This window comes from Crocodylus porosus, unplaced genomic scaffold (assembly GCF_001723895.1).
Source record: "Crocodylus porosus isolate Cpor-Errol unplaced genomic scaffold, CroPor_comp1, whole genome shotgun sequence".
NCBI lineage: Eukaryota > Metazoa > Chordata > Crocodylia > Crocodylidae > Crocodylus > Crocodylus porosus.
Window position 1 is genome coordinate 8,749,507 of NW_017728914.1, and position 26,876 is coordinate 8,776,382.

General features: G+C 40.8%; 1 protein-coding gene across 1 annotated transcript in view; it reads right to left on the reverse strand.

Annotated features, from left to right (window-relative positions):
- Positions 1-26,876, reverse strand: part of DOCK2 (dedicator of cytokinesis 2) — a 519,632-nt gene that overhangs the window by 82,501 nt on the left and 410,255 nt on the right. The window contains exons 36-37 of the mRNA XM_019534715.1: positions 14,176-14,324; positions 2,468-2,553 (exon numbers count right to left, since the gene is read on the reverse strand). Of these exons, the coding sequence (XP_019390260.1) occupies positions 2,468-2,553; positions 14,176-14,324 (235 nt within the window). The remainder of the gene's footprint in view (positions 1-2,467; positions 2,554-14,175; positions 14,325-26,876) is intronic.

Here is a 26,876-nt window from a genome sequence, read left to right on the forward strand (position 1 = left end):
TACTGGCAGCAACTGCATGGGCACCTCAGAGCAAGACAGCAGGGCAGCACAGCCCACCCTGAGGTGCCTGTGCAGTCACCGCCAGCATGGAGCTGATGCCGGAGCTGTAGAGCCTGGTGCAACTTTTTGCAGCCCACCGACTGCTTGCTGCAGCTGCCCAGAGCCCGGGCTGGCTACAAATAGTTGTGCAGGGCTCATCACCTCTGTGCTGGGAGCAGGGGAGAGACCAGGGCTGCACTGCCCCAGGCCCCTCCCCAACCGCCCATGTTGAGGTGCGTCTACATGCACTGGTGCGGAGCTGATGCCGGAGCCCGGGACAGCTGTTTGGAGCCTTCTGGCTGCAGCCGGCCCCAGCTCTGAGGAGCTGCTGCCAGCCAGGAACCCGGGCTGCTTCTAGCAGGCAGCTAGGATGCTGCAAGCCCTGCTGGGAGCAGCCCGGGCTCCACTGCTAGCAGCAGCTACCCAGAGCTGGGGCTGGCTGCAGTGTGCCAAGAAAAATGGCCTCGCATGCCACATTCAGCACAAGTGCTGGGGGTTGCTGACGCCTGTCCTAGATCATCCATGACTAGGGAGGCTCTCCCCAGTCTCAGTTCCTCATCACCTGTGTGCAGTCCATCTGTGATTTAAAAGTGACTTAAAATCAGGAGGGGGAGGGAGTGGGGGTACTGCATCTTGACAGACTTCCCCCTTTCCAGGTAGAGGAGAATACAGGTTATCAAGTAATGGGATCCCCTAAGGGTGGGCCAGGAAATAGCCCTCTAGTACCCCCTGGTTGGAGAGCTCTCCTTTGTAGCTCTACAGTCAGGGGCTGGAGTGCACGTTCACTACAACTCCCGGCCTATTTTTCTACTGAATTTCTCTAAAATTCTTATTAGTAGAAATGAACATCTATCCATGTCCTAAATCTCATGTGCAAAGTGTAAATAGATTTTGCCCATAACCCACAGTCTAATACTGTGTCAGTGTTTAATAACTATTTGTTACAGATGTTACTCATGGATCTTGAATATTTGAAAAATCACATGGTGAATTACTAAGTTACTACTGTTTCTCACTTGAGAATTAAAATATATTGAAATCTGGGCCCAGTAGGCTTAGTTAAGATACATATCAGAATTCAACTGAATTAAAGAGAAGTAGAGGTATCTGTTCTAATGGAAGATCTGAAAACAGAGATATCTATCCAAAAATATGTAAGATCTAGTAGTTCGTTACAAGTATGTGCTTCTCAGAATGCTATATAAAGACAATATAGGAGGCAAAGGTCTTAGACAACATATGATCACATGGATAGGGAACTGTTCTACAGGTTGAACGGCTGCTGACATATAATTCTAAGGAAAGCGTTCCAAAAAGTATACATTAGGGTACTGAAAATGTTCATGAAGTTGCAGGAGGATACATTAAATATGAAATGCAGACAAAGAGCTTCTTTTAACAGTTGGACCTTTAACATGGCTTGTAAACAGCAAATAGCATAGCAATGCAGTAAGAGGGTGTTTAAGTAATTGTTACAAATCCTACCTAGGTTTCAAACAGTATATGAGAAGCTGCAAAGATAAGTTCATACCTATCCCAAACCTGGATAACGATATTTTATACTGCTTTAGTGACATTCCCAAGCGCGGCAGTGAAAAGCTATCCTACCCATTTCTATTTTTATTCCCAGTCTATTGTACTAAACCTAGAAAACAGACAGCAATGCTGGCTTCTGTCAAGATCTCTGTTTCCAGTGTACTTGAGAGTAGTAGTAGGAGACACCTGCAGAGCATTTTCTAGGTTTGGCAGGGTAGTAAGAGGGCAGGGTGTTTTTCTTAGCAGTGCTCTCACAAGGGTTGCAGAAGCAATGCTGACATACACAAATCCCACTAAGTCTGGATGAAAGGCCAACAGTAAAAGAAACAGGACTTTTCAAGCATGGGGAGTTGTTTAACTTTATTTATTAAATTGACAAGACATTGTCATTATATAGCTGAGGTCAGAAATACTTAATCTACTTCTTCAGTGCGAGCCTGAATACTGGGAAGCATAAGACAGCCTGAGACTCCCTATTCTTGCCATGCATGAATAGTGCCCATTCAATAAACAGTGTCCAATGTAAAGTCTGAAATAAGTACAGGAAGGATAATTCAAATAACACTGAAAATATCCTACTAGGTTTCTGAATATTCTTAGTGGGAAAAGTTATCAAAACCAATGTGGATTAACTAGGAAACATTACCTTGCTTAGTGAAGCGTTTCATGTTTTCTTAAAAATTAAACTGTTGCAAAACATACTGAAAATCAATTAAAAAGCAAACGCACGTAGGTTATACTAAAACAACCGGACTTTGTTGCAATCTCAATGGAGGCTGATTAAATTCTGTGTAATAAATTTATTTTTAAATGAAGTTGCCTGTTTCTAGGGGACAGAAAGAGAGCTTAAAAAGTGTGTCATTTCCTAGTTCAGCATGATTGCACTACTTACATTGACTCAAACAACTGCATGTACTGCTCATCTCCACGGCCTCCTTCCACCTCATGGTCCAATTTTAAAATGATTTCATTTTCAAACTGTTAAGAGAAAAAAAAATCAGAAGACTTAATAATGCATAATAAATATATAACAAGCAAATGCAATATCACCTCAACACTATCAAGAAAATTCAGGAAATAGAAACTGAAAAGCCTTCAGGGTTAAGTGGATGAATGCATTCAAGGTAAAGAACACACACTTCAGACTATCTTCAAATAACTTTTCCCTCATACTTACTGATAGGATGCCCCAAAGGATACCTTTGCAATAGCTGCATTATAGGTTTTCATAAAACAGTTCTAGTTGGAGAGAGAGAATTTTGAAGTAAAATGGAGTCATTTTCTCCCAGATGAATTGTGAATGAATACAATATCTTCATACAATTGGTACATACATCTACTAGCAAACAGTGAAACATGAAACATTAAATAAATTTACAATGTATATAGGAATAGAAGGAACAGTTGTTGTAGTCAAACATGTTGTCCTTTAATCTTAAAAAAAAAAATTAAGTTGTAATTGTTGGAATATCCATCCCATTAGTTTATCAGGCCAGGCAGTGCTGTCCTGAGTTGTGACACTGTTTTGCACACACTCCTTCCTAAACCACAAGTAGTGGAGCACTATGGGTGGGTTCATTAGCTTTGCTTGTAGGCATCCATCTACCTCAAACTGCCATAGCTTGTGGGTAACTGCACCACTGCTGCTTCTCAGACTCTCATTGAAGCCCTGCTCCCCACTATGCCCAGGATATCAGGATTTTGCCTCTCTTGGTGGGGATTTCTACAAATCACCTTCTTTCATACTATGTACCAGCTGGGGTTTGACCTTTACAGATCTTTATTTCAGTGCTGTGTGTGTGGTAGCATGTTTACAGTGATCCAGAAACACCTCTCTACAAAACAAATTTCACATCATAAATGTACAACAGGCTTATTCCCTTAGCCAAGCTTTGGCTGTTTGTTAGAAAGGTCTAGTTTATTTCCTATTTCCAAGTTGGGAGCAACATGTACTGCTTATAGCCCACATCCTCTATGTTTGTGCAATTCTGCCCAGTCCCTTGGCCTCTCTGCATGCGCACACCCTGGGTAGCTTCCTGCATCTTATTTAAATCACTTTCATTTTCCATGATTTGGAGGTTTAGGGTTGCCTTTGATCCCAGGTGCAACCCTTGTGAAAAAGTCCCCAGTCCATCTTGGACAGAGGCAGATATGTAACTTCTCCCTTGCTATTTTTCCTTAAGCACACTGAAACTCAGTAAGTGTGGTCTTTTATGATCGTCTCCTTTCCTGTTGGCTTCTGTAATAACCGCTTTTACAATCTCCCCTGACTTAACTATGGATTCAAATAGGTATCAGTACATAATTAAGAGGGGGGAAAAAAAGCAACACAGAATATTAATAAGATAATACAGGCATGATTTTAATTGACCAAATAAGTGAAGTGAGCAGCTAGCTGTGAAATATTATCTTCATGTAAAACTGTCGGGTTAGGAACATTCAACCAGCCTAGCAATTCCAAGAGCTGAACCCTTAAATGCTATAGGCTCTTTTCAAAATCTCTGGAGCATTTCAAGGTCAAGAATATCTTACTGGAAAAGCAAGCAGCCTTTAGAACTTACTGATTCAGGAAAAGGAAGGGGGTTTTATGATATTTGAGCTTAGTGTTTTGTAGGATCTGTCCTTAATTAAAGTTCAGATGTCTCTTGAAATGACAGCATAGTATTGCAAAATGAATACTGGGTTAATTTGTTATTTAAACATTCTTAACATGCTTTGTGTAAGGGAAATTGCTTTGTCATTTTGGAACAGTTAAGTCAAGTTGCCATGTTTAAAGTCTTAAGATTTTATAATTAATAATTAGTTTGGTAAGAGCTGTGCAGTATATTATGCAAATTACATTACATTCTGGGAGTAGAGAATTTTGAAATACATTTGGTTTCTTTTATCTCTATGTACCCAAAAATGCATTACTATATATATTCAGCAGCTGATTTTTGATTCTCAACACAACATGTCTCTAAATAAATACTTACTACAGAAGAATACAATGATAAATAGCTATGGCTTAAAGGTACAGAGATCAGCTGACACAAATAGACAAGTAAAAACTTCTAGGATATAAAACAGCAGTCTTTCTGTTGATACAATCAGAAGTATACCAGTCCCTGCCACCTCATCCAAAGCAGACAAGGCAATATCCAATTAAAACTACAGAAGAAAAATGAACACACTATAATTTTTAATACAATTGCTGCATTTGGGCAGAAAATGAAGGCTCCTAAGATACATAGTTGTAGTCTTGTTTTCTTGTTTTAGCCAAAATACTGTGGTGCTTTTTTTAGACCTCCAGACCATTTTTCCTATGCACTATGAGGGGAAGTATACCATAGTGAATGTCTAATTCTTCTAACTTAATCCAATCATTGTGTTATCTAATTAGTTAAAATAAAAAAATGTTGATATGGCTATGTATATAGTCTTTATTTGGCCAGAAGGTGCAAGATATATATTTCGTGTAACATTTTTAATCCTATCTAAAATAACTGGAGTGTTTTTGTTAGTTCAAATCTGCTCATCTTTTTAATTATTCTAAAAGCGTATACCTCAATAAAATCTCCGGGCAAGACGTTTCACAAGTTAGTTATTACTTTATGTAAAAATGTGTATAACCTGGAAAGCCTAAAAACTCATTGTGTATGTAATAGTAGGTTACTCAGGTGTAAAACAGTTATTAGGAAAACTGGGACAAATACAGTTGTTTTATATATGTATGCATATGCTATGCTCAAAGCACATTATAGACTTTGGCCCCAATCCAGCAAAACATTTAATACCACACACAATTTTTAGCAAATGAATAATCCCATTCCCTTCACCGTTAAGTACATGCTTTAGGGTCCTGCTTGATCTGGGTATAGGCATTTTGCTGCAGTGACAGAATAATGAAAGCTTCTTTCATCAGAGGCAATTGATTCCGCTGGTTTATATGAGGTGTTCAATACATGGGGAATCTGCAAATTTTAGTGCCCTGGGGTGAAGGTGCCAAACTCAGATCTTCTACATGACACAAAAATAGGTTTTTGTCTTTGGACAATAGGGAATGTATACCTATACTGCTGCTTTGGATCATTTTGTAGTGGGATGGGGGTTGAAAGCTAGCAGTTTTCCAGACAAATCAACATTCTGTAAGGAGATATTACTCTGTATATTTTCTTTTCCATTATATCATGTTTTCCATTGTATCGTGTTATCAGAGAGAATGCATCAGACCTTGTCAGAGACTCAGAAACAAAAAATAAATAAATTTTAAAAAAGAAAATCAGACAAAGTTCTCAGATTTCCTTTCCTGAAGAGCTCTCTCAGTACCAGCAGACTCCTAAATAATGTTAGAAGAATACCTGGGATCCAGAACATTAAATAAGGCCAGTATGCCACATTCTGAGGCACACTTCTCTCATTAAAGTTTCCAAATTGATAGTCTTAATTTAAGGAATAGATCTATATTGATAATGATGCATTCAGTGTGTACATACAGACATTTGATGAGGTTAGGGAGAGGTTAAATTAAGTTTGGTCCTGGATCTGACCATAAACTGCATCCAACTGGAAGGAGTGTGGCAATGTGGTGGGGCAGGGTAGCTCCTATAAATATCACAATATTGCAACCTCCAGAATAAGGTGAATTTATGGTGCCTCAAAACCCTAGCCTCCACTGCCTTGTGGGTAATCCTTGGTTGGAAAAAGGCTGAGAGACATCACTCTGATAGAAACACGGCCCCACTGAGGCATCAGGCAGTCAAAAACAGCTTTTATCTGTTGCTCTTTGGCAGAAGCTACAACCATCGAGTCACTGAACATTTCAACTTAGTCTGGCCTTTGGATTCTGTCTCAATGGTCAAAAGTGGGGGTGATAGGTCTAAGGCAGCCTCCACTCCTCCACACTCTTGCCTAGGCATATGAACAGAAGGTCTTGGTGTGATTTATACTAGCCAAAATAATGAAGCGACTCACATGCTAGAATGTTTGGACTCTGACCCCAGGTTCAATTCAATCTCTGATTTTCAGGAAATGGCACTACTAAACTATGAATTGCTTAGATTCAGAATTGACATTGCTGCATTATCAGAAATTCAGCTCTCAGATGCACATTCTATCCAAGACAATGATATCATATTTTAGCATGGGAAACCTGCAGGAGAAAAGAGAGAGTAGGGAGTAGGCTTTGCTATTAGAAACAGCTTATTTTCTTTCTCTGAAAGCCCAACTGCTGTATCTATTTGACTCATGACATCAATGTTGGATTTAGGCACAAGCTAACGGGTGTGCATGAAGTGGGCACTATTTGATTTGGATTTGGATTCAGCCCAAATCAGGGGCAGTGATTTGATCCATTGATTCGGATCACTGTCCCTGATTTGATTCCGCCAAATCCAAATCTGAAGATTCAATGCTGATTGGGAGAATTAGCAATTCAGACAAAGATGCAGCTTTAAAAGATTTTTCTACATACCTTGAGGTACCAGCACAGCTTGTGAACACTGCAGTGCTGGGGTACATGGAGTATCCCACAGGAACAAGGGGCGGGGGGGCCTCCATGTGCTCAGCAATATGCTCAGCAGCAAACCTGGAAGTGGAAGTACTTCTGGTACACTTCCGGGTCTGCTGGGAAGCATGCTGGGGGGGCATCCCAGTCCCTCCTCGCCCAGTGATCGGCTGCAGGGGGACCCTGAGTGCCCCCCCAGACCCAGGAGGCACCAGTCTCTAAGCCGTGGGGGCTCAGAGGTCTCCCCAGAACACCAAGAGCGCTGGGGAGCCCTCCGCACACCTGTGGGATGCTCCATGTGCCCCAGCATTGCAGTATTCACTAGCTGCCTGCTACCTAGAGGTACGTAGAAAAAACATTTAAAGCTGTGTCTATGTCTGAATCTCCAAATCTTTCCAAATCTCTTTGAATCAATTTGGAGGGTTATGATTCGATTCGGAGAGATTAGAGGGTCCTCTGATTCAGTTTGGATTCAGAGATTCAGCCACCTAATTGGGCCAAATCTCTGACGAATTGAATCAGCAACCGAAGCTTTGCACAGCCCTACAAGCTAAGTAAACTACAGCTTAGAACTTCACATTATGAGGGCCTCTAAATACAAAAAAAGCAATACAGTAAAACCTCACAAAGCCGGCAGGCTTGGGACTGAGCATGTGCCAGAAATTTTAAAATGATCTTTTTTTGAAACTGGCACTGCAGCCAGTCAGGGAGCTGGAGAAGGGTGAGGGGTGGGAGGGTGTAGCAGTGGCCAGTCCTGGAGCACCAGCCACATCCAGAGCAGCAGCACAGAGTGCTTAATGGAGGCAGTAGCAGCAGCCGTGTGCAAGCTTCCCCCACTGCCCCCCAGCTCCTTTCCACGCCCCTCCCCCTGAACTGGAAGTCTCTGCTTGCTGCAGCTTTTGGGCTACCCCAGCACCATGTGGCTGCATTGCCATGGGAGCATGGGGCCATGCTTGTACCCTAGGGTCAGGGAGGGGAGAGAGAGAGAGAGAGAGAGTATGCACGCGCTGATCTATGTAATTGCTCTTATGTTGCTGTAGATTAAAAGTTTTCATATATTCTACTTAAGAAATCATAAAGTATTTCAAACTTGAAAGTATTTCATAATGCAAATAGGCAGGACTGGACTAGTGCAGAATATTCCTCCTTGGAAGTGAATCCCATCGCCCATCCTTTGTAGGCCTTTCTTTTTAGCCTCAGGAGGTCCGCTAGGTCCCTGGAGAGCCAGGGGGGCTGCTGTGCCCTATTGCTGCCTTTCCTCCGAGATGGAATAGACTTAGCTTGTGCATTGAGGATCGCTCCCTTGAGGAGCAGCCACTCTTCCTGAACTCCCCTCTCCCTGGGGTCATGGTTGCTTAGGGCCTCACTGACAAGCCTCTTCTATGCCTACATTCACTGTTGGTTTTTGGTAGTCTTTTTCCCAGCACAACTCACAGTAATTTGAATACTGATAACTCTAAAGTTAGTATTGGCAATGGAACAATAGCCCCTACGCTAATATAAGAGAATAAAGCAATTTTGAATCATGAATTATGACCAAACCAGCTGTCTTCTGCAACATGTACAAGAGATATTGAGTGGACTGGAGTAGAAAATAATTTTCCCATCAGATAGTCTTGTAGTGAATCTTGAGAGTCACAGATGTACACAATTACAGTGTCAGAAAGACAGAGAATAGTTTCAATATTAAAAAGTATACAAGTATTAAAACAGATCAGTCCTTTTGACTCATCTTGTAAACCTGCTTCCTGTAGACTATAAAAGTTTCTTAGTTTGATACTGCTACAATAATATGCAGAACAGTGAGTGTAGTGTAAGATCACCTACTACCTAAAGCAAAAGTGTCAGTCAATTAAATTCTCCCTAATAAGCATCTAGCAACTGGTAGGAAATGGGTTACTTCTTTAAAGTATCCAATAATTTTGTTTCTGCTTGACCAGGACAAGAACCAACTTGAATAAACTGTTTCCTTCGGTTATCAGCAGCTGCTAAAACAGTGTATTGCTGAACTGAAATAAAAGATGTTGGCAAATAATTACAAGAGACATATTTAATATTGAACTTCAGTTGTCATATTCAGCCTTGGTCTCTCCTTCTTCAATGGAACCATGCCTACATGTGACAGACTTCAGTTTAGCAAACATCCGTGCTTTTCCTCCACTCTGTTTTGAAGTGCCATGCTACATTTTCCATAGGTGAAGTGTTCCTTGTTTTTGCTAATGAGGCAGTTGCACACATCTACACAAATCCTTGGGCATAATAGGATCTCAAGGACTGAGCGTACTACTACTATTATTATGTGTGTTTTAATTAGGGCTGTCAAATGATTTTAAAAAATGATTGTGATTAGTTGTGCAATTAAAAAAATTAGTCATAATTAATCACGATTTTAATTGCACAGCTAAAACCTCAAAATTATGCAGGTACTTTGTATGGTTGGGAGTGGATGTGCGGGGGGGTGGGGGGAATTGGGGTACAGAATATAGGGTACAGTGGGTCAGGAATGAGGGGCAGCAGCAGGGCTGAGGGGTCTGTGGCTTGGGATTGAGGGGCAGCCAGAGAGAGGGAGACACACACATACACACAGATGCATACCCCAGCAGGTAAGTTTGTGTAAAGAAGAGGTATGAGAGGGAAGGGGCAGGGGGAAGATCAAGCCTCCCACAGTGAGGGAAGGAATAGGGCAGAGGGTGGGGTGAATGGGGCTCCGGGACCAGGTCAGGTACTAGGACAGAATTGCAGGTGGCTCATCCAGGGATGCGGGGGGCAGGGGGTGTGGCTCCTTGCTTCTACATGCATCCCTGGGGGAGGCATGGGAGGCATGTGCCCCCTGATTTGTGCACAGGGTGGAGGCAGGCAGCCTGCTATAGGCTGGGCCTCTATGCCCTGCTGCCTTTGGCCTAGGAGCCACACTCTGGCCATGCCACTTGCCATACCCACCCGGCAGCCGGAGGCACAACATGGTATCACGCAGCTCCTGGGGCAAAGGCAGCAGGATGCCCCAGCTTGCAGCCCACCTCCATCCCATGCACAAAGTGGGGGGGAGGGGGATACATGCCTGCCCTGCCTCCCCTGGGGGCACATACCCTTAAGCAAGCCTCCCACAGCTTTGTCCCATAATTTGCCCTGGCTCCAGGGCTGTATTCACCCCAGCACCTTTCCCTGCCCCTGGCCCACTCCCTCTCTTACTGTGGGGGCCTTGATCTGTCCCCCCCCCCGTCCCTTACCTCGCAGATTTACCAGTGCAGTGCTGCTCTGCATGAAGCATGCAGGCTAGGGCTGCTCATGTGTGTCTGTATCTGTGTCTGTGCATGCCCCCCCCCAGGTCCTGCTGCAGCCACTCGGAGCCCACTTCCAGGCTGCCCTGTGGTCCTCTACACTGACAACTCTGCCTTGCTGGATAGCCTGGAGGCAGCAGAGCAGAGCCCAGGAGCAGGCTCCAAAACCACATGCATGATTAATGCATTAAAAAAAATGAATGCAAGAACCAATTAACACATTAATCCCATGCATTAACTGCAATTAATTGACAGCCTGAATTTTAATCTTTCCTAAACCAAAGTTAAATCTTTAAAATGAACTTATAACTATGTTTATTTCAATTATGTTTCTATTTACTCAACAAGGAACTACACTGTTTCCTTTTATTTATTCATTTTTACTAAAAGCTATTTTTGTATCTCTTAATCTAAGGCTTTAGCAAGCAGTTATAGCAAATACTAGTGGGTCTCTCTAATAATATTCTTTTCAGTGGAAGGCTCTGCCAGAATATAGAGTTTGATCTTTCAAACAAAGATAGACTGTAGATACTCCAAACAATAGCACAGATAAAATCACCTCCATGCATGTGCATAATTTACATCCTGATTACAAAAGATTGCAAGAAAATAATTCTACAAATACCTATATCATACTACCATTTAAAGCCTTGCTAGTCTTTATATCCTTAACTGAATGGGGGTTCTTTGAAGTACTTAGGTGAAGCAGCCAAAGCTCCATTTTCAAATGTGATTTTTGTACTTACAAATGAAACCTTTGAATGAAAACCAACGAGTTTTAGCAAGTGCCAGTAAGATTGACCAGTTCTTACAAGCCACAGCTCTCACAGGAACTTCTGAGCAGCATGGCTTACCCTACCTGTTCACATTCTGTACGTGCCCAACCTGGAAGCAGGGTGATGAAGTTACCCTTGCTCACAAACATATGAAGCAGAGCGCTTGACTGTGGTAGTAGGGACACCCTGAGGCTTCACTTCCTCATTTCTTGGTTTGGTCCATACAGAGTAGGAGTGGGTAGGAAAGACACTGCTTCCCAACAGTGCTCTCAAACACTATAGAACAGAGCACACATGTCCTAACATACTTCTGAAAATGGACCTAATGAGACTTAGGAGATTTTGAAAATGTCATATTTGACCTTTGAAGGAAAATAATTAGCTTTACACAAAGTACTATTTTTAAATGATCCATTAACAAAGTGAAAGCTTACTTGCTTGAATATAGTGATAGATTAATTTTATTTTCCATTAATGTTGATTCTTTCACTTTTCTAAGTGAGGAGTTGAAAATACTAATTATTCTATCACATTTTTTTTCTAAATTTCTAAAAAATCAAATGTGATTTCTTAAATGATATTCTTAAAATATGCCATTTAAATTATACAGGCTAAGAGAAGAAACTTTTTTCAAAAAAGTGGTTCTAATATTTAAGATCCAAAGGAGCACAACAGTGTTAAATTATTATTATAATAATGACTGTCTAATAAAAACTATTAAGAAACTATTCTTAAGCTTTCCTTTTTCCTTGGCATTTTATACATACATCCATATAAAATCACCTGAAATGTATTTATATCTGCATAAGAATTTAATAAATTTAGGGGTCATCCAAGTACCTGGTATCTCTGAGGCTTATAAACTACTGCCCTCATTAATCAGTTAGATTGATTGATATATTTTTAGGTTTTTTGTAGGTTTAAGCATCTATCCCAAGGGATAAAGTTAAGCCAAGAATAGGAAAACATACCTAAGAAAACAAATATAGGACTAGTAGGATATAGACAGAACAGGTATACAGATGCAACTGTAGTTTTTTATCTTGGATTTAGGCCAAAAGCTTTGTGCTAAACTACTGGCCAAAATGGAAATCCCATCTGCCAGTTTTTTCTAGGTTTTGTTGATGTATTTAAAAAATGTCCCATATGAATTGAAACATAAATATGGACTTAAATGTGTAATATATATACAAACCAAAACCTATTGAGCAAGGCACTATTCTGGCTATTACAGTCTAATAGACAAGGAAGACAGGAGGAAGGAAAAACAAGGGACAGAGATTAAGTGACTAGCCTATGGATCTACAGAAGGTCTATGGCAACACCAGGGAACAATGAATCTATATCTGAGTCATCCCTCTCTTCATTCTATAGTACTAACCAGGGAACCTGATAATCGAGCTTGTTGACTATATATTCACTGAACTCTGGTCATACAGCCATTGCCATCCTTGAAAGAATTCCATAATGTGATTTTCAACCTGTTGGTCCAGCACTTCCAATTCCACCTTGGAATCGTTTGTTGACAGCCAAGCATCGCAATGGAGTGGTGTTCAGAGATCTGGATTCTAATCCTGAAACCCAGTGCAGCTTCCTATCCTCTGGAATTATAAGAAAGAGGGGCTGGAAGGGATCTCAGGAGGTAATGTCAAATCCCCTGCTCAAGGCAGGATCAGCTCTGACAAAACCATCCTAGACAAGTGTTTGCCCAAACTGCTCTTCAGAAATTACGACGATGGAGACTCTACATTTTTAGGTAGCCCTTTCCACTGATTGGTGCTTACCCCCCTAGAAAAGAAGTTCATCCTAATGTCCAACCTCAATGTCCACTGCTGAAATTTAATACCCTTGCTCCTTGTCCTGTTGCCTACAACCAAAGGAACAGTCTGTCTCCCCTTCCTCTTTATGACCACACTTAATACATTTGAAGACAGTTACCAAATGACTATTAGCAAGTGACACTACTGTTAATACAACCTAGTAGGCTATTGGGTTTTGGATTTTTTGGGGGGGTTCCCCCCTTTTTTGGCCACAGGAGCACACTACTGGCTCATATTTAGTTTATGGTCCACTATAGCCCCTAGGTCCTTTTCTCCAGTACTGTAGCTTTTTCATTCATTCCTCAGTCTGCATTTCGGCATGTCATTTTTCCATCCCAAGTGCAGGACTTGATATTAATACTTACTGAATTTAATTTGATTAATCTTGAATCATTTATTCAGTTTACCAAGGTAATTCTAAATGCTAACTTCACCCTCAGAGGATCTGCAACTCCATTCAACTTGGAGAGAAGCATGCTTGTTTGCTATCTCACAAAAATAAATTACAACAGGTCTATATTCTTTTTACTGGAATTTTTGTGTTGGAAACTGGTTTTGTCAAAGTCAATGTTGATAACTGTTTTTCTTTTTTCAACTGAAAAAACTGGAAAAAAACCCCCTTCATTTCGAAGAGAGATTTTCCATGGATAAAACTTAAACTTCATACATTTTGTTCTCAATTTTATACAATGGAAAACAACTGAAGAACTGAGAAGTCAGTTCTTCATGTTTTTTGCACGTATACTTTGACCATTATCTTATTTCATTTACAGCAAATTATTGGTTAATTTTTTAAGGGATTTCTCCCCTCCATTTTTTCCACCAGGCAAAACAATTTGGGATTTCTGACCAACTTGAATAATATTTCATCCTATGCAAACCTTTCACTATGAAATGATACCTCAGGCATTGTATATTCTATCTTTGCTATTTCTGCTGCATGATTTACTGTCTTTTAAATCTCTTGGTATTGTTTCTGTCTATTCCTTGAATGATTTAACTTTTTTATTAATATGAAAAGAGATAAACTAAGTCACTTCGGGTGAACCTCCACAAAATTACACAAGATTTCCTAGGGTTCTGAAAACTCACTGTACAAATAATTACAAAAAAGATATTTTGCAGTTAAATAAATATTAATGAATGTTCACAGATAACTTTTTGAAACATACACTTAGATTTAATTATAGTCATAAGAATAACATAGCTACTAAAAAGATGCATAACATTTGTTGTGTTACCTTTCTGAATTCTCCTGTCTTTTCATATTCACACAGCATCATATCAAAGAATATTGGGATTGTGGCTTTTCGTAGCTCAACTTCTGGAATAAGAGTCATCTCCAAGATTGGTCCAACCATCCCCGGAATAAAACAGATTTTATTTAGACCTAGAAAAGAGTGGTAAATAGAATATTTGAAAAGGAAAGCACCATTACCATTTTGGTATTAAATGAACTAGGATTTGCAGCCATTAGAATAGTGTGGAAACTATCAGTTTCAGTAAAGTTCTTACAAATGGTTATTCATCCTTTTCCAGTCTTTAAAAAAAAATGGCATCTTAAAACATACAGTCACATTTCAAGGGACTAAGTCTTACGCTACCAGAAAGAAGCATCAAGGCCAGATGAATGAATTTACACTTCAGCATACTTTCTAATATTTTAACTAATCACATCTCAGTGTAAAGGCCTGGACTAGAAAGTAATCAAAAGACTCTAAGAAGTCCCCCAAAACCAATCAATAGAAGAGATGATTACCACAGCCACATGATATGTTCACTTGTTTAAATTATAAGATGTAAAAAAATCACCTAACTTTATTCATGAATGAATAATGCCATCCATCACACTAAAAACAGTATCTGCACAACTACTTAAAAGCCATGTAAAGTAACCCTGTGGTACAGCAGTCGCATTTACTGTCAAAGAACCCCCAGATTGTGCTGTAGGAGACATTTGCAATTACGACACATGATAAAAATGAAGAACTGTTATAGCAAATGTAATATCTTAAAAATCAGGCACCAAGTATTCCCCAAATGCTGCTTGTTTCATAGGAAAAATAAAAGGATTTCCTGTATGAATCACACAAGTGGTCTATCAGATACAGTGTCTCTGGCAGTTAATGTCTGGTGCTTCCAAGGAAGATGAAAAATTCCCACCAGCAAATGTGAACAATCCTGCAAACCCTTCTTGCCTTATTTTATTTTGGCTGTAATTTTCCTCTTGTATCAGTTTTAACACTGATACAACTTGAGTGACTTTAACAGGATTACTACCAGTTTGCACCACTAGAAGCTGGAGAGACAGTGGTGTATCTACATATATGCTTTCCTGTGGAGTAGACTAATTAGCTCCACAGGAAGCTCCCTCTACACATGCACCGGTATTACAGCACGATAAACCAATGAGCTCCACTCTAAGATAATATTGTCAGGGGCAGTATTACCTTAAGGCAGGGTCATTTACTGTGCTAAAACACACCTGTAAATGGTGACTGGGCAAGGACCAGACTCCTACCTACTGCCTAGTTACATGTTTCTGTATTTTAGCACCTGCATGTCCCAGACAACTCCTCTACCACCCAATGCTGCCACCTGGAGCCCAGGGATGACTCCCTGTACCTCCTGCCATCTCAGCTCTGCTGCATCCAAACTCAAATTGCTGCTGTCCCAGGTGCATGTGTAGACACTGTGCCCAAGAGCAGTTTACTTTGGCTCAAACAACTCCAGAGTTTATTGCTTCACCTTAATTTTATGTGTAAATGCACCCCATAATACTTCAAATTCTATTGAACTAATTAATATTTGTACTGACAGATTTTAAGATTTTGAAGAGATCATTATGATGACTGAGTTAGAACTCCTTCATAATAGGTCATGAAACTTCACCATTATATAACAACTCAACCTCCAAGCATCCTTCTTACCTCAGAAAGAACCTCTCATGCATAAATACAAGGCAAGGTATAACAACACCACTGGGTAAAAGACCCAACCAAACAAATGAATCTTGCACCTGGTTCTACTTGTACTCTACAATTTCTGTGTTAGAGGCCTTTTACTGAAACTACCCTTCCCCAGTCATTTATTTCTATTTTCAGCATCAAAAGTAGAATTAGTCAATCATAAATGCTGAAATGGGCAAAAATTTGCAGAAGCCACAATCTTCTAGCCTGCAGCGTTTGCTGGTGCTGTTTGGGCTATTTACTTCCTACTGCAGACTGGATGGGAAGCAAAAACTGCGGCATATTTAAAACTGTGGTTTTTGCCTCCCAGCCATCAGGAGCAAGCAGCAAGTGGCAGGATTGGCCCCTCTGCCAATCAGTGGTGGGGGACATGTAGGGACAACTCCAAGATTAAAGGAGCCACTGCGCCATGAGCTGGGCCCACAATTTAAACCAGGCTCTAGGTATAAGTGATCAGAAACTGGTCTATACCTATAATAGAACAGAAGTTCAGCACACATAGACTAGTTTAACAATGGTAGAACTTGGTCTAAGATTTGCACCTCCCACCAAATAGAGAAAAAGTGGTTTTTTTGCTACCAATATAAATTACACCACTTACAGAAAACCTAGGCTGACCGTATGGAAATCCCAGAATTCTGGGACATCATCTGAGAGATCTGGGACACTGCCCCCTACCTCCCCACTGAATGCTTTCACAAGTTGGCGGGGGTGGGGATGCATGCTGGATAGGCGGCCTGCCTGTCCACCTGTAAGACACTTTGCGCTGCTTCCACTCCCACCCAGACTGCACTCTGTACCCCTGTGTTTTTGGGATGCCCATTCTAATACCCAACAGCTGACTGAGACCAGCCTTTGAAATTCAGAACCGTCCCAGCTAGAACTGGGTGTATGGTCAACCTAAGAAAACTCCATACCTTAGATTGATTCTGCCTCAGGCTTTTTGAATGTCTGTATCTAGCCAGCATTTCTCTCTTTTTCCCTCTCAAGACATATATAGATAGATATTGTAGCAGGAGCTCAGACACTTACTGGGCTATGCAGCATATGAGTCAAGTCCTGCCAGTCTGCCTGCCCTGGGTTGCAGACTGGGAAGACAGCTGGGTCAGGCTGGGAACAGGAAACAGCTGAAGGAAACACAGCATGCAACAACCCAAGGGAGTCATGGGGAACAGGTGGAACACCCAGATTGGCAGGTGGAACTGCACGCAGGACACTTGAAGCTTCAGGAGAGGTGTGGGTTGGGTGTAGGGGAGGAGCCCAATGAAGACATCCAGTGGGACTCTACCTAACTCTTGTCACAAGTAACCATGGAAGCAAGGTACATGCCCATTCACCCCATTCTACCACTTAAGACCAAGGCCTGGAGGGACAATCCAGGGGTAACAGGAATGGAGAGTAGGGCCAGTGATTAATATCTCTAGCCCTCACTCCTGATATAGATACAGATATAGCACCTTTAACTGAAGGATTTCAAAATATTTAAACTATTGATTAATTAGAGATGATGACACAGTGAAGTGCCTGATGCAGTACTTACTTTACGAATAGGGAAACTGCCACAAGACCTACCTTTTGAAGTGGTTTTATTTTTGATGGTCCCTAAAAGACTGACAGAATTAATGAATTCAAGTCAGAATTTCCAGCAAAAGGAAATAGGGTGATAGGTGCTCAAACTTCTAAAAGTCAAGTTTGAGACAGGGACCAAAGACAGACTCCCATAAGTGATCAAAATTAGCAGCTATTCTGAAAACGTATTTCTGTTCATAAAACTTATGCAGTGCCAATTAATAAAGCAAGATTTTCTGACATTTATTTTGCCCTAACCAGTACACAACCTACTGTGTCAAAGAACAGTTGTGTTTTACCAACTATGATCCTTCATTATTTTAAGAAACCATTAACTGAAATAAGCAGTTTCTCATGTGGATTTTCATGTCTGGAGTCTAATTCTTCTCCAACTAGATATTACCTTATTTAGCTGAACAGGATTACAACAATTAAAGGCTTTTTGTACAGTGATATATTCATTGAAAGGCTTATAATATTAGCCTTATAATTGAAAGGCTTATAATATTAGGTATAGACATTAGTTTGTTAGATTTTGAATTTTGATTATATGCCTAATACTGCTCGCAGTTTGAAGATTATTTTTTACTTTATAGGAGAACTATTTAAAATTTATTTGTAATCATTTCCTTCTAGTTGTTCAGGTGTGTTTTTATCATAATTTTAAACAAGTTTTCTCTCCAGTCAAATCCAAAGAGAAAGCAAAAAGATACTGAGGAATACTTTATATTTATTTATTTAAGTCCACCCTTCCCAACAAAGACTCAGAGTAATTTACAATAAGACTCAGAGTAATTTACAATAAGAGGACAGAATAACTTATAAAAAAGGCCAGTGACAAGAGAACAGAATAACTTAAAAGGGAGCTAGAATAACAACATAAACACAGAGACCCTTTCTAAAAAATATCTCAGCCTCGCTTTGTTTGCTAAATGCCCGTCCAAATAGGAAAGTCTTACATTGCTTCTCAAAGGGGATTAGACTTGGCCTCCATTGGGCCTCAAGACAGATGCAGTTCCAAAGCTGAGGTGTATGACCACCGGAGAATGGCCATCAATGACACCCTGTGTGTTTTCACCAACCAGGCATGGTATATTGATGTCGCTTTGCAAGAGGTTGCTCTTGGTTGATGTCTGGGATTGAGCTGGGGTATAAGGGAGAAGGTAGTTCCTTAGGTACATAGGACAAGAGATGGATTAGAGCCTTATAGGTGAAGCCAGAACCCTGAATTGCACCCAGAAAGTTTTGGGTGCCAATGTAGATTATGAACCACTGGAGTTATGGGTTCCTGGCAACCCATCCTCATTGAAAGTCAGCTGCCACATTTTGCACCAGCTTTTTGTTTTCTTTTGTTCTTAGTCTATACAATGGTCATAAAAAACAAAGAAAAACATATTCACAATTTTATGTCAAAACCTGTAGTCATCCGATTGCCTCAGGTGTAGTGTTGTGCAAATCCAATAGTGTTCCATTACATGCATGGAGAGGGCATTCAGAGGTGATGTGGTTCAAAGTTTGAAAAGGGGTACCGCAGTTGCAGTTCGGTGAGTTAGTTCATCCCTATCAACGTAACATAAATCCACATCTTCTGTGTCTTGTCCCGATTCAGTTTAGAGAAGACCAAAGATGTCTAGGGAAATGAAAGCCAGCTGGTCTAATGGTGGGATTTGTAATAGTAATTCTGTATTAAAGGGTGAATTGAGCCACCTTTGTGTCCAGGCTTCTTGGATGTTAAATGAGTCTTGCTCAAGTTGAATTGCTGTTCTCCAAACGGGATGTCTAGTTTTTAATCTTGGACATGGTGGGTTTAAGAGATCTTTGTGTATAGGAAGCTGTGGGTTATTTTTTTAGTCCATAATTTAGTTAAGGCATTTTTTCTTCTTAATGAGGGAGGATGCATGTACTAAGAATAGGGAGTCATTGGAGAGGGGTGGATCAGTTTGTTTCTGTAATAATTCACATTGCTTGGTTGAGTAGTACATCAACCTTATCAGTATAAGCACTGTTTAACCAGATTGGGACACAGTATTCTGCCGAAGAGTAGACCAGTTCTGAAGCTGATGTTCTCACTGCATCGGTATCAGCTTCCTGAGAAGTCCCAGTGAGTTTCTAGAGCAAATTATTACAGGTTTTTAACTCAGTTACTGTCACAGTTAAGTAATTTTTATAAGACAGTGTTATATTTAGGATGTTTCCTAAATATTTAGAAGTACCATTATAACGTAGGAGCTGGTTTCTAAAAACAATAATGGGATGATAATTAGCTTGATTATTGTTCAAGTGAAATGCAGATGCTTCCATTTTCCCAGGGTTTGGGTGCAAACAATATTTTTTGAAGTAGGTATTGAAAGTATTCAGATCTGATGCAAGTATAATTTCTGCTCTGGAGAAACAAGATTGTTGTATAACCAGAGCTATTTCATCAGCGTATATGCATTTTCTAGAGGAGGTGCCTGGGAGGTCATGGATGTAAAGATTAAACATCGGGGTGTAAGGACTGATCCTTGTGGGAGTCCATTGTTCAATTTATGTGGTCTCCTCAATATTATCAGAAAAAATGAGGAACCATATATTTCTTAAGTATGTTGTTTAATAAATTCGTAATTTTAAGACAAGGCATAGTGTCCAAAAACTTCAAGATGAGTTCTTATCTCCAGACTGTATCATATGGAACTGAGAGATCAAGACAGCTACAGTTTTTAGTGACATTTCACAGCCATTTTCTGTAGGCAGACTGTTACAGTTCCTGAGTGACTTTAATAGACTGCACCAGCTGAAGCTTCCAGACAGTCTTTATGGGTACCCCTACATACAGCACATTGCAGTAATCTACCCTTGAAACTAACAAAGGCACAGATGATGGGGGCCAGATACAAATCTGAAACAAAGAGCCTCAGTCTTCTTACCAGACAAAGTTGGTGAAAGGCATTCCTAGCCATAGCTTCCAGCTGAAGATCCAGGTGCAGCAAAGGATCCAGGAGCACCTCAAGGCTGTGAATGTGATGCCAAAAGGAGGCTGAACCCCATGAAAGATGTCGCTGCTCCCCCCCACCCACAAGTCAAGTGGTCTGCCTACCACCATCACCTCTGCCTCATCTGGATCCAGTCCCCAAGAGCAACCAGGCACTGGGAAACAATGCAGGGGCAGGGGCAGTAGTACACAAGGGGAGCATAAGCTGCCACAGGGTATGTTGTGGGGAGTGTAGCATCTGTGGATCTGACCCTGGGTTTGGGGATGGAGTCAGTGCTGCAGCCACTACTCCCCCTACCATGACGTGTGCTCAAATTAAGATGAGAAGCCATTTCCCCCACATTGAATGGGAGAAGTGTATGTGTGTGTGTGTGTGGGGGGGGGGGGAAATCTTGCTTTGGATTTGATTTAAATAAATGTAATTATTCAGATTTTGCTAAAAAAATAATTATTCAAATTATTCAGAAATGCTCTATACTTTCTTGCTGTAATTTTTTGTTCAGAATTATGAATATGAATTATTTCTGCACTCCTACCCCCAACCTAGCTGGGTGTTTGGATTCCCTTTACCTGCACAAATGTGACCCCCAGGGCTGAAACAGAAAGTATGAATTCTTGATACATACATTTTAAGGCAGTCATTACATGTGCAGTAACCAAAAACGACACTTGTCATACTTTAGCTCTACCTCTGAGATGCACATGCTAAATGTGAGCTGGCATGTTTCATGCTCTGTTTTCAGAGACAAGCATAATCTTCAAGTAACTAAATATATTTTAGTTTACATGTTTCCTATTCTTGGATCTATATTGAATATTTACTGAAAGCACAAAAAAAAATAAAGTTACATTTGTGATTCAAAGGATGATTTCAAGATAGTGCATTCTACATCATAGTGTTTATCTGTTTCACCTACTGATTCACATAAACCTGAAAAGGGTAGCTGTATATACAGTGCAAAATACTTTGGTCCTAATCCTGCTGAGGAGAATAGTGTTACAAATGCCACAACATGTTCAGGTTTTCATAGGATATCATCCATGTTTTCTTGATTTTGTGTTACTGATATTATGTGGGAGTCTCAATAAATGGGTAGCATTAAACTGCATTCAGCCATATCATCCTTATGTTTATACGCATTGGAGTATTTGATATAAAATGTATAATAGGGTCAGGATTGTATAATGATAATAGTTTTCCAATGTCAGTCCCTAAACAGTGAGTTTCTTTTGTGCCTTGGAGAAATGGTTGCAGAGAAGTAATCTCTGAGAATTAGAAACTGACATGGGTATATATAACAGAGAGATAGACAGACACTTGTGGACATATGGTTTGAAGCACATGAGCCAGGCCCTTCCAGAAAATGATGAATGTACATTTAAAAAAGGAGAGATCCTAGCATGAATATCACCTGGAAACAGGTTATTCAAAGAAGGATGTTTCTTTTCACAAGGAAATCTAGTGAAAGACATTGTCTTAAGGATCTGTTTGAAAGAGTGCAAACATTTCCAGGGTCATAACTGGAGTAGGAAAGACTTCTAGTCTGGTGCACAGCTATACATTGTGGGGCAGGAATTTACATGGATTGTATGAACTATAAGAATCCAATGGATAATGTATATAAATAGACAGATAAGAAACCATACTTAAGCCTTGCTAGGAGAACAAGTTGTTGTCTTTTCTGGGCATAGGGAAACACCTTACTTTGTTACTGATTCCTTGCATTTACTCTTGTTTTTATAATAAATCTTTTCAACTTTTAACTGTGATTTTAAAGCATTTGACCACACAGGCAGGTCTCTTCTGCAGAAGCAGGAATCCATCTTTTCTGACCAGACAAGGGTTTGATTCTTTTAGCTGGCTAAATCCCCTCTGCTAAGAGCTGGCAAGATCTAGGTGAGACAGGTATAGCTGGGTTGCCGTAAGTCAGGGAGATGTCTTTGGAGTATCTCTGTCTATTCTCAGTGATCAAGCAGCAAATGGCAGAAAGGATCTTGTGATAACACCGCAGGAGTGCATCTCAAAGGCTCACCTGTCTGCATCTGGGGTCAGGGTGGGTCACATATAGGACAACACTGAGATTTTTAAAACTACCTAATTCATTTAGACATCCAGGGTGCCACTCTAATTAAAGAGCCTCCCCCACCCACAAGCACATGTATAAATGCCCCCAAATCCCCCCCTTTTTTAAATAGGAAATCAATATCCAAGGACATGTTTGTACCATGGCAGCAGAAAGTGGTGGAGATCCCAAACACCCCTCCCACTTGCTTCAAATCCAGAAATATGATGGTGAAGACACTTCACGGACATCCCCAGCAGCCTCTTTCAAGCATGTCAGACACTGAGGTTTCAAACCTGCTTAAAGGCAGATATTCTGGAGCATCTTCCTGGTGTATTTCCTGGTTTGAGGCAGATGAGTGGAAGTAAGTAGATAAGTGGGGCATGCTCAAGGCCAAGACACACTTCTGCTATACTATACATAATTTGTATATGACGTTTTACATCCCAGTCTTAGTCTCTATCAATGTATTTGTGCTCATATGAATTCAGCACAAGAACATGTTGTTATGATAGGGTTTAGAATATGATCAACACAAAAAACAGCCTCATTTAGACTTGGCGTGTTTGGGAAGAAAGGAAGTTCATCTTTTGTTCACATCTACTGACACACCAATGACTCCACAACTGCATACAGGAGAAAGTCCAGAACAGGTGCATCAATGAGGGAGCAAAGAGGACAGAAAAATAAGATGAATAAAAAGAAAAACTAAAAAAGTTCATCAAATGCTAGGTTATAGCCTCATAATTAACATACTCTGCTAGTTAAATTTTGGTTACAGATACTTAGAAATGCTTGTTTTTACTTTGAAGTTGACAAAACCCAAAGAACTTGCCTATTCACCTAGTGTTTTCTATGGTTAGCTATGATACATGACATTGAATTAAGCGTATTACTGCCAATGGAAAAATACATTCCACTTCAGTACAACATACACCTATCTGAAATATGAAGCCTATAATTAAGATAGTACCATCATTAAAAAGGGCAACTGATGCCATTGACACATATCTCTATTTAAACAAGTTGACTATTAAGGATTAAACTTATACTGATTAAACTAACTCACCAAATGGGCAGATAGAAGTTAAATATAATATTTATTTTATGTACATTTGTCTCCCATATCATTTCAGATTAAATGTTTTGTATTACAATAAAAACATTTCCAATGTTAGTTAATAAAATATTGTACTACAGGAATAACGGTGAACATTTCAAAATATGTTTTAAAAGTGCAGTTCTAACTAATGGGTTTCAAGCTGAGGTTCAACATATGCAGTAGGATATCCCTAATGGATTCCTGTTTTCTTAAGCATAGCTCCACAGGCTCAAGAGGATCAGCAGAAGCTATTTTCATTTGTTTTCCTAGATGAAGTGGCTACATTTTAGCTACTTTGAGCCTGTATTATTTGAGCTGAAGTTGAGCCTTTGGCAAATACCATTTCTACTCCAGTTCACTTCAGAAGTAACAGAGAATGTCATATGTGCAGATAAAAAGGGCTGTTTAATAGGGCTGTGCAGAGCAGGTAATATTCAATTTGACTGCCATGTCAACTATTAAACCGGGTCCTGCTTTGATTTGCAGTCCACTTCGACTCGAAGTGGGTCCGCTTCGACTCGAGGTCGAAGTTCAGTCGAATATTCGAGCTGCTTCGACTTCCCCATGGGCTATAATGGGGAAGGTCAAAGCAGGCTATAACTTTGGCATTTCCTGTCTGATCTTGATAAAAATTGTAGGAGTGGTAGCTCCTGAGGATCCCACAAAGCGTGCCAAGTTTCAACAAGATCGGTTTGGGGGGTGCATAGAAACTGCACCCCAAATTCCAGAGAGCAAACCGCCTGTAACTTCTATGTGCAAAGCCACCAGGAGCTCAAATCTGCAGGAATGGTAGCTTCTGAGGAGCCCACAATGCGTGCCAATTTTCAGCAAGATAGGTTCAGGGGGTTTGGAGAAAGCACCCCAAATCCTTGAGAGAGAACCTCCTGTGACTTCTGCGTGGAAAGCCACAGGGAGCTCAAAACTGCAGGCTTGCTAGCCCCTGAGGAGCCCACAAAGCCTGCCAACTTTCACAGTGATAGGTACAGGGGTTTGGGGGAAACTGCACCTTAGGCTGCTGACAGACAAAACTTGTGATACAGATGGAGCGAGGAGGGCGGCATTCGCTCCGTCTGCACCTGGCACTTGGGGACCCCTGGCAGTGGGAGGTTCACCTTCAGGAACACCAGCTGCTCCACCAACGTAGGACCCAAGCAGGTGCGGTGGAGTGTCACAACATCCCCAGCAATGCTGAACACCCTCTCGCTTGCACACTGGTTGGTGGACAGGACAGGTATTCCCAGGCAACTGTAGCCAGAGCCGGCCACATCAGGCTGCGGGTTGCCCACTAGGCCAAGGGGTCGCAGTCCAGGGGCTCCACAGGCTCGGCAAGATAGGCAGACACCATAGTGTGAGGGCTGTCTGCCTGATCCTGAGGTCTGGTGGGTCCAGATTTCTGGATGTTATGTAAATGTCTTTGTGTGTGTAGATAGTATATTGAGAAGCGTTGGTGTGTTGGAAAGAATAAATGTTGTATAAAAAAAAATATATATATATATATATAAACTAAATTCCTATATATAGACTAGATCCTAGGCTACTATTAACCCTATCCAATATAAGCGTAAACTAATATGAAAAGTAGTTATAAAATAAAAGCACCAAGTTCTCAGAAATCCCGGTTGCTAGTGTTGCAAGTAGGGAATCTGTTGAAGATCAAGGCTTCCAGCCGTCGTGGTCTGACGCAGAGGTGCTGGAGAACACCAGCAGCTCAGAAACTGACCCCAAGGCAGAAAGCAGGGAGCTGAAAAACTGCTGCCTTTTATGCATTTTCTCTGGCCCTCAGAGAATGCTGACAGGTCACTGGCCAGTCACACATGTCAGTCATGAAAGCACTTCTTCCCCTTACTTTCCTTTTTTTTTCCCCCCCACAGGGAATCCAGTATAGGCAAGTTGAATATTCAGCCCATGCTGTTAATATTCGACTTCCAGTATTCAATTCGACAGCTATTCGACCAGCTACTATTCGATTCGACTTTCACTTTTCAAGGTTGAATATGTTGAATATTTGTCGAATCGAATATTAAGTCAAAGTGTTGCACAGCCCTACTGTTGAAACCTTCCTTGAAGACTATCCTGGATTTCAAAATAAGGAAATGGTAACAAAGATGCTAGAAATCAAATAGCCTGTTCAGCTATTTATTAAAAAGATAGCAAGGTGCTATTATTATGGCTTGTATTGTATGGGTAGTTAAATTCCCTGCAACCTATGGGAAAAGGACTTAACCAAGAAGTAATGCTGCAGTCTGAAGCTGGGAGAACTGAAACTAGAAATGAGGATACAAATTTAACAGTGAGGGTGCTTAATCACTTGCAAAAAGTACCAGAATAGTGGTAGATCCTTCATTTCTAGATGTCTTCAAATCCTTTTTGGAAAGCACATTTTATCCAACAGAGGGCTCAATAGAAGAATAACTGATTCAAATGTGTAATATGGAAAGACAGGCACAATAATTTTAAGCTTTCTGAGTTTAAAATCTGTGACACTGACAGAAGAGAGAGGACTTGGTCTTTACCAGTTCTGATAAGATGACAGTTGTGAGAGGGATGATAAAAGGCTTTTTGATGATACAATGTCTTGAATTCCTGACTCCCGTGAACACCTGAATGCAGAGACCTCAATTGTTTCTCTACTCACATTCCAAAAAAACAAGAGGATAAATAATTTACACAGGACAAAATTATAATTTTAGTTTTGAACTCATAAATGAATACTGGGAAGACATGACTGCATATAGCAAATAAAAATAATGGTAGGCCCCAAATTAAAATGTGAACTCTAACAGTTCCTAAATTTGGGATCTGAAGTCTTAGATCCAATCTGAGTACAAAACCACAGTGGGAAAAATAAATCTAATTTTCATGCATGTTGCAGAGAACAGGTTGTGCCTGCCACTTTAAGGGGTTTGAGCAGGTGGCAAGCAGCCTGCAGGTGGGAGCAGACCCAGTCAGGTGGTCACATGGTAGTCAGGAGGCCATCTGATTGATGGAGAAACTGGGAGCCTGGGTATAAGACTAGGCCTGAGAGCAGAGCTGGCAGTCGCTGCATGGAGCCAAAGGAACAACATTGCCCATCCAGAGACATACTGCTCCAGAATAATCTGAAGGTCAAGAGTAGGCACTATGGGGATGATGGAGGTTTCTAATCCTGGGGAATGACCTATTCATGTGGGCACCAATGACATGGCTCGGAGCACCCCCAGCCAGTCATGAGGCGCTACAGGGAGTTGGGAGCGGGGCTTAGGGGTCTGGGAGCTCAGGTGGTGTTTTC